Source organism: Medicago truncatula, chromosome 1 (genome assembly GCF_003473485.1).
Source record: "Medicago truncatula cultivar Jemalong A17 chromosome 1, MtrunA17r5.0-ANR, whole genome shotgun sequence".
Taxonomy (NCBI): domain Eukaryota; kingdom Viridiplantae; phylum Streptophyta; class Magnoliopsida; order Fabales; family Fabaceae; genus Medicago; species Medicago truncatula.
Genome location: NC_053042.1, coordinates 25146743 through 25155585, shown reverse-complemented (window position 1 = coordinate 25155585; position 8843 = coordinate 25146743). Strand labels below are relative to the sequence as shown.

At 34.2% G+C, this 8843-nt stretch overlaps 1 protein-coding gene across 1 annotated transcript; it reads left to right on the top strand.

Annotated features, from left to right (window-relative positions):
* Positions 1 to 215: 215 nt before the first annotated feature.
* On the top strand, positions 216 to 8843 carry LOC25480860 (protein cornichon homolog 1). Its single transcript, XM_013586658.3, has 4 exons — positions 216 to 500; positions 630 to 811; positions 6217 to 6339; positions 8498 to 8843. Exons 1-4 carry the CDS (start codon positions 423 to 425, stop codon positions 8562 to 8564), a joined length of 450 nt encoding a protein of 149 aa, XP_013442112.2. The 5' UTR covers positions 216 to 422; the 3' UTR covers positions 8565 to 8843.

Below are 8843 nucleotides of genomic sequence, written 5' to 3'. Positions count from 1 at the left end.
GCTGATATAAGAAAAATGTGTATAATAAATAGAGACATGTATGTAAAGAAATAATTAATGTAGTTGGAAATAGCAAAGAAGTCTTATAAAAAGGGATAAAAAAAATTCTCAAAAGAGTCTTATAAGGGACAGAGGTAGTATTAAGTAATTGGCACATGTTATGTTTATGTGGTGACTCACTTTCAGATTAAATAATCAAAATGAGAGTATTTTGAGAATTTTGGAAGATGCGGAAAAAGTGAGGAGGTGAAAAAAGAATATAATTCCTTTTGTAATTTGTATAGGAATATAAGAAAAGTGATTCATGCATGTGTAAGTCAAGACATTGAACTGAACTAAACTCGCACCTTCGGATCCCCTCTCTCTCTCTCTCTCTCTCATCCAATATTCATAAACCCTACTTCTACTTCTTTTTTCTGTAAATGGGTTGGAACCTCTTCTTCTGGCTTGTGATTTGTTTCCCTACCAACATTGCTCTTCTCGCTTCTAATTTCTACCAGGTTCTTTCTTTTCACTTTCTACTTCTCACCTTTTTTTTTTTTTTTTTTTTTTTTTCTCTTTATTAAATGTTAATTTTTTATTTAATTTATTACTAATTAATTTTTTTTTTTACTTTTTTGGGGTTTAAGGTGTTGATTTTATCTGACTTGGAAAGTGACTATATCAACCCATTTGAAGCTTCATCTCGGATTAACTATTTCATTCTACCTGAGTTCATTGGACAAGGAGTGTTATGTGCACTCTGTCTCCTCACTGGTCATTGGTTGATGTTTTTGCTCAATGTTCCTGTTACTTGCTATCATGCCATGCTGTAAGTAAAGCTATTGTTGTTTCTCTTTTTTTGTCCTGGCTAGTATTATAAATGTCCAGATGTCTTCGTTGTTAGGGTCTATTTGGATCGGCACGGACACTCCTCGGATTAGGTGTATCCCGGTGCCTGACACATGTTTTCAAATTATTAGCTGTGTCGGTGTGTTAGTGTCCGTGTCGTGCTTCATTATGTACTGACATAAGTACTTGTGAGACTGTTTGACAAAGCTTATGTAAACAACTAATGACATGTCCATAAGTTGTTTTCAGCTTATTTCCATAAACACTACAAGTCTACAAGATTATGAATACAACTTATATGAAAATTGTTTAATTCTATTTTCTCGTTTGTTATGGAAACTGTTTGTTATATATGATAAATGCTTAATTAAGCTATTTATCCTTGGTGCAACTGGTAAAGTTGTTGTCATGTGACTGGAAGGTCACGGGTTCAAGGTCTGAAAACAACCTCTTGTGTAAAAAACAGGGTAGGGCTGCGTCCAATACACCAAATGGTGGGACCCCTTCCCGGACCCTGCGTATGCGGGAGCTTTAGTGCACTGGGTTGCTCTTTTCCCTTAAGCTATTTATCCAAACAGGTAGTCCTTGAGGAATTAATTTCATGAAATGTTAGGTTTAGTCATGCGATCTCAAACAAGTCACTTCTGGTTATGATAATGTCATTAGCATAGGCTGTTAGAAAGGATTCTACAAGCCGTAGAGAGAGATTTTCTCAGCTTATGTACTCCTCCTGTCATTTCCTTTTTCTCAAACAAAGTGGGATTCTAATTTTTTTTTCATCCAAGCTCTCATAAAATTGATCCAGATTTGAACTTCTCAATGCCGCCATCTGCTTGTGCTGGATTGTGAAATTCTTTGCATTGCATTCCTTTCTTCCTGTCAGATAGGTCAACAATATCCCTTGTATTACTTCCTCGAGGAGCTCTCACTCACTCACCATCAATTCAGATGTTCTGCATCCAGTATATTCTTAGGAATTTTCCACCTTATCAACATTAGTCACAAATGCCTTGAATATGACATTTGTTAAGATAATTAGAAATGCAATGTCGTGATCATGCTCTTTGTTCCTTTAAAGAGGAAATAGAGATATCCAAATCTGCATAAGTCTCGGGTTATGCTGCTCTATCTCTACAAAATATAGTTTTCGTTGTCATTATTGCAAATAAGTTAGTGCCAGTCATGTCACAAATGTTCGGTTTAAGTTTTCTATTCTGTGTTTAGTGAAAGAACATCATTGGACTTGTCTCTCCCATGGATCAGTTTCCTGAGTAGATTAGATTCAAGGTTCAGTCTCAGGTTAGGAGATGGAGGAGAATTCACAAAATTATAAGCTTATATGTTTAGACTGTTAAAGTTATGTGTTTTAGATAGCAGGAGAATGTTGTTCAGTCTCCCACGTGATCTACAATTCCTGCTTGGCATCTTAATGGTAATAATGCAGTATGGAATCCCAATTACAATACCTATATTTCCTCATATTCATCTCCTCCTGAAGATATGCATTGTCAAAACAGGATGTTGTCCTGGAATTTACGCATCAGCATTGACTACAGGAGGTAAATAAAATCTGTATTCTTGTTGGGCAGGTGACTGCGAGTGAGTATCCTACAAATGCAACTTGTGGGAGACCATGGGTACATGTTTTGACTTACAAGCATTTTGAACTTTAGAAATGAAAGTTGTGCGCTCAATGAATTTTGGAATTAAGGAGTTCAAATAGTAGGGTAGTACTGCATGAGTAAACTTTAAGGAGGGTTTCAATGTCTATAACTTTGAGGGCAATCTATGCATTGGGGGTAGAGCTAGAAAACGTAATTTCCGTCGTAGTTTAAGGAAGGTAATAGATTTCTCTTTCTGCTTCCCATTTTTCTGTGGAGTATATGCGTTAGAAGTTTGGTGAACATTCGCTTGGGATAAGAGGTACAGTTAAGGTATTTGATAGATACTCCCTTTGTTGTTAGTCGCGAACATCTAAGTTGGAATTTGGAAGGCATTAAAAAATATATAGAAGTTTTGGAAATTTTGGAGAACTTATTACCAATCATTAGAGGTACCCAGCAAGCCCTTGTATAACTTATCAATTTGCACATGATGAAATGGTTCAGAAGGTTTATAATTTATGGCAGAGTGAGTTTTTGTCTGTTTCGCAAAAATTCATTGCTCACATGAAATTTGCCACAGTTTTACTAATTAACTAATAATTATAAAAAGTGGGTACAAGTTCTGTAAAGAAAGCTAGGTAACACTTTCGTCCTTTATCTTTTTTTTGTAACGATTTAGTCCTTTATGTTATAAAATGACACTATTTTATCATTTTTGTATGAGATTTTTTCAATGAAATTTGATTTTCTTGACTAGTATGATGAAGATTTGCGTTTGTCTATGAGTTTGATGAATTTTTTTTTGGAATTTTTGATTATTTTTTTCATAAAAAGGATAACTATGTTGTTATTTTATAACATAAAGGACTAAATCGTTACAAAAAAAAGATAAAGGACGAAAATGTTATCTAAAATTAAGTTAAGGGACTAATTGTGTAATTTTGCCTAATTATAAAAAGTGGGTACAAGTTCTGTAAAGAAAGCTAGGTTGTGTGGGTACTGGGTGACCTTGATGATAGTGCCATAAAAGCGCTTTAGTTCAGAATCTGTTTTTTTGATATAAAATAATGTTAAGATTCTTAGGATTTAGTGTGTTAATTTGGGTTAGTTAATAGTTAGTTACAAGTTAGTTAGTGTAGTTTGAAGTTAGTTACACAATTGGCGGTGACCTTGATGATAGTGCCATAAAAGCGCTTTAGTTCAGAATCTGTTTTTTTGATATAAAATAATGTTAAGATTCTTAGGATTTAGTGTGTTAATTTGGGTTAGTTAATAGTTAGTTACAAGTTAGTTAGTGTAGTTTGAAGTTAGTTACACAATTGGCGGTGACCTTGATGATAGTGCCATAAAAGCGCTTTAGTTCAGAATCTGTTTTTTTGATATAAAATAATGTTAAGATTCTTAGGATTTAGTGTGTTAATTTGGGTTAGTTAATAGTTAGTTACAAGTTAGTTAGTGTAGTTTGAAGTTAGTTACACAATTGGTTAGTCTAATTAGTCCTATAAATATGGACTAGTATGTACTCATTTTCTATCTTTTGATCAAAATATTTCTCTGTAATCTTTTCTCAATCAAAGCCTTTTGGCTCTTTTTGTTTCTAATTCTCCGAATTCGCAATTACTCAACATGGTATCATCGCCTCGGTTGCGATCTCCGAGATATCCTTCTTCCGCTGCCGTATCGGAGAAATCTTCTCCCTTTCAGCACAAAGAAATTTTACTGTTCTTTTCGATCCTCCATCGTTTCTAATGACAGACTCCATTGTTTGCCATCTATGGAAGAAATCAAAGGTTGAAAAGAAGTTTTCGTCATTACCGCCACTTCGGAAACCACCGCAAGAATCTGCAGTTCTCTCAACCGAAGCTGTTTCTTTCAATTTTGGCAGTTTTAATTCAGAAATTGTTCCGATCATGTCAACCAAATCTGTTATACCAGCAATTGAAGGTTGTAATATCAAGATTGGTGAAATCTCATGTGTTTTGAACAATCCTGTTTCTGCATCATCAGTAGTGTATGCAAATGATTCTTCTGATTCTTTCGATTTCGCATTTGAATCCAATACGAAGTCAACAGAGGTTGTTACGGAAGATCAAGAACCACAGAGTTTTCGAGTTGCTTCCGCTGTTTTCAGTTTCGTCATCGCAAATCAATTCCGCGGTGATAATTTCTCCAAGGTTCTAATCAATCTTTTCATGAAGTTTGTTAACATTTTCAGAATTGTAATTTCAGCACCGCCTTGGTTCGCCGGTGGTGATACTCCATTGATTTTCGATCCCGATGGAGTTACCGTACCTCTCTTCATCGCGACAGTTCCTGGTTCGATAAATTTGATTGAGAATACATTTCTTGCTATTTTGTGTTTGGAATCGATTTTTCAGAATTGCATTTACAGAAGAACCTTTTTAGAATCAAGTTTGAAGAAAACTCGTCTCAAAAGCACGTTTGGAACAAGCTATTTTGGTTGAAATCGCGTATGCCGAATTTTCTTTCAGAATCCCGTTTGCAGAAAGCGCCTTTGAGAAGCAACTTTGGTTCATTCTTTGATGTTTTGGGTTTGTGCAAAATCGTGTTTGAAGAATTATTCTCTGTTCCTGGATTCACTAGCGTTTCAATGTTTTGGAGAATCACAGAAGCGTGTTTTAGAAAGTTTTATTGGAAAAGCTGTTTTTGCAAAAGTGCTTTTAGAAAAGTTGTTTCGGAAACACGTTTTTGGATAAGTTGTTTTTGGTTCATAATCACGTTTTGAGAAGCTGTTTGCAGATTTTATAATTGGTATTCTTGTTCTGCGTTCCTTCAGAGCCTTCTGCGTGTTACTCAGTTTCTCTGGAAGGTGCTGATTGCTCATTTGGGCTTGGGCCTCTTCAGTCTGCTGGATTCTACCTTGGGTATCCTTTCATTTCATATTAGTTTTTCTGTTTTTTACTAGTTTACACCCTTTGTTTGACTTAGTTCTTGTAGTATGCAAATTTCAATTGTAATTCATTGTATTCCAAACTCAAATTGGTGAATTTCCCCATTTTGATTCTTAGGATTTAGTGTGTTAATTAGGGTTAGTTAATAGTTAGTTACAAGTTAGTTAGTGTAGTTTGGTCTAGTATGTACTCATTTTCTATCTTTTGATCAAAATATTTCTCTGTAATCTTTTTCAATCAAAGCCTTTTGGCTCTTTTTGTTTCTAATTCTCCGAATTCTCAATTACTCAACAAATAATAAACCAGATTAGGCAGAAGGAACTTAATCCTACAAATTGGACAACTATCCGTAATATATTAGATACCTCCCGTTTCTTCACTCAGATAACTTGTCTTCACTCAGATGATTTTTCCCTCTTTTCTTCGTATAAGCTGTCAATTTCACGATGACAAATTGGATGTAATTCTTTAAACTTTGTATTGAGGCGAGCTGTTTACCTTTTTAGCATTAATTTTAATAGTTTATGTTTCTGGGCTATTTATTTGTAACTTTGTTTACAAGTTGTGTAAATGAAATGAACTTATGGTGCTATTAGGTGGTTAACCGTGTTTACTGGTTGTGTCCAATGATATGAATGTATAATGCAATCATCACGACAAAGTTACTTTCTTGTTTAAAATTCTCCAACTACACTTCAAAAACAATGCTGATGAATTAATTTGGTGATATAAATATCAGAAAGAAAATTACAATAATGAAAAATTGAGCTGTTTAATTATTTTATGTTTTGTACTTCCATTTTTAGGATTTATATTTTGAATATGTTATATGTTATTTGTCATGAGTTCTCTGATTTGAATATGCTCAGGTATGTGAAACGAGAGCATCTTATTGATGTTACTGAAGTGTTTAGAGTACTCAGTGCCGAGAAGAAATTCCGGATAGCCAAACTTGTTTTGTACTTAATAGTCCTCATTGTCGTCATCTTCAGGTTTGTCACCCTTAAACAAATGCTTAACACTGTGTCCATTTCATTTTCTAATTGAGGCCATCTTTTAGAATTGTTGATGCTGGGAGAATAATATTTTAGAATTCCATGACTTCAGGGAAAATTTAATAATCCTCTCAAAACACAGTCTACATTATTGTCAAGTAGATTAGTATATATCTCATTAGAAAATCAACTGTTTTCGCTTAGCTACCATGATTTTAAAGAATCTTAGACTCCTGTAAATTTAGTTTCTCGATTAGTCCTACTCTTACTAATACTATGTATTCTCTCCTCCCAAATAGTTTTGTTCTCCAACATTGATGTTTGAAGTAAATGAGTATAGTTATTGCAAGTGACCTTGATTTTGTGATATTATGAAGTTATGAAATTGCAATAATTTTTGTCATATTATATAAAAGTATACAAATGAGAATGTTAGTGTGCCTCTATTTATACATTCATTATATATATCTAAAAAGATGTTCAGAATGTTTTACCTTCTAAATTTTGATAAGAATTGCACATTCCAAATGTCATTATGCAAGGTAAAAAAATTGCTTCATTTTAGAAGAAAAGAAAGGTTATGAATACATTTCAAATAAATAGTATTGTATTTTGAAGTAAGGTTTAATTGAGATATTACTATCTATGAACTTGTTTCTACAAACTTGGGGCTTCTGATTACTTCTTCCATTGGTTCCTGTTTGGCATTTTTGTTGGCAATAATAAGCATTGAAGAATGTATTTTATAAGTTTTTGAAAATGCATTATGGATGACGATTCAATATTTCTAGAAATTTGAGAAATGCCAAAAAGCTATTTTGAGTATTTACAAAATGCACTCTTCCTAATTAGCTAGCCACCTATCTAATCTGTCACAATTGTTCAATGTGCCTTTCATCCATGGCATGATGAAAGGAAAATTGGAAATGTTTTCTAAAAGCAAATGGACTCGTGGAGTTTGATCCACTGTACACCTTTTACTAGATTATATTGAAAAGACCACGCTTCCATTTTTGGGAGTGGTATCCCATCTTAAATTGTTAGGAAGCTAGTGCTTTGGCAATTGAAAATCTAGGATTCTAAGGACTAGAAAGCTATGAAAACAAAGAAGAAAGAAAAAAGTAAGACAATTAATTTTCTTCATTCATCGGTTCATTTCCCAAATTACGTAATAATACAACACACTTCATAAGCTATTCTATATGAATTATAGCCATCAAAGTGTCACCATCTTAGGAAAGGATAATAAAATTCAACACAAAAATTAAAATTAAAATTAAAGTGATCCGTTATGGACCTGGATCCCGCGACCTGAGAGACAGATGAGTGACTGAGGACGGCGTCGGCTCCACATAGGGGGTGGTGTGCCTACAAACACTCCGACGATCAAGTAAGTCAAGGGCCATTAGTGTGAGGTTTTGTTGAATGTGTCCCTGGACTTGAATTGTAAGTTAGCATTTATAGGATGAGGATTAATGTTTCTCGGATGGAGACACCCTAACTGGACATTTTGTCTTAACTATTGTAGACAAATCATGATGTGATCTTCATCACACGGTCCTGATTGGATCACCAGACCTGCTTTGGTGAGCCTCTAGGGCGTGTCAATGGCATAGTCCGTAATGTGTAACTCTGTTGACGGTTACCCATTCTCTTGTTGGACTGGGCTTGGCCTGGAACATAAAGTAACAATGATTTTCTGATGGGTTTCTAAATCTAATTAATCAGATGAAAAAACCCCACTATCATACCTACAATATAGTAATTGTCTCATGCTTCTGTCAATTGTGACATCATTCCACTTTTAGTAATTGTACTTACTCTTTCTCAACCAAATAAAATGTCTTTTTCCAAATTGAAAGAGTGTCATTACGTACTCTCTTGCTTTGTTTGATCCAGACGAAAGATGCCAATTTGAAATACTGCTTGGTTGACCTAATAATGAATATAAGACTTGAATCCTTTTACATTATTCCTTTTGTTGTCTGCATTTTTAAATCATCTAGTATAATGACGATGAATGAAGCTTATTTCTATTAGTGCCCTCTCATTGTTATCTGAATTATCTTATAAAGTTATTTTGGAAGATTCATCCTTCATGGCTTGCTGTTTATAATTCTTTCAAGGAACCTGAAGGACAATTTTTCATTTGCAGGCTTACATTAATCGGTGTCTACTATTTAGGCCTCGAAGACGATGATGACTTGAAATACTTTTGGTAACTCACGTGTGCGATGTGGCAACAAATGTGTGAATCCCCTCCCCCTCCCTTTGGGGTACTGTTGGCAGGAACCTTTTGAGGGAAATTGTGATTTGATCTGTATCATTAGGTTTAGGACTTAGAATTCAGTTGTCACAGAAATAGTAATCTTAGGTGCTAATTGAATGAAATTGCATATCCATCGTATATTATATGTGCTTAAGGGTATGTTTGTTTCTACATTTTGTTAAATTTTTTTGTGAAGTATTTAAATTTAACAACTGATTTTGTGTTGGTCAAA

Bases quoted from the DNA above. Each gene is read 5' to 3' on its own strand.
- LOC25480860 (XM_013586658.3), top strand. From the start codon at position 423: ATGGGTTGGAACCTCTTCTTCTGGCTTGTGATTTGTTTCCCTACCAAC. The intron at 501-629 runs GTTCTTTCTTTT...TTGGGGTTTAAG, and splicing joins TCGCTTCTAATTTCTACCAG to GTGTTGATTTTATCTGACTT. The intron at 812-6,216 runs GTAAGTAAAGCT...GAATATGCTCAG, and splicing joins ACTTGCTATCATGCCATGCT to GTATGTGAAACGAGAGCATC.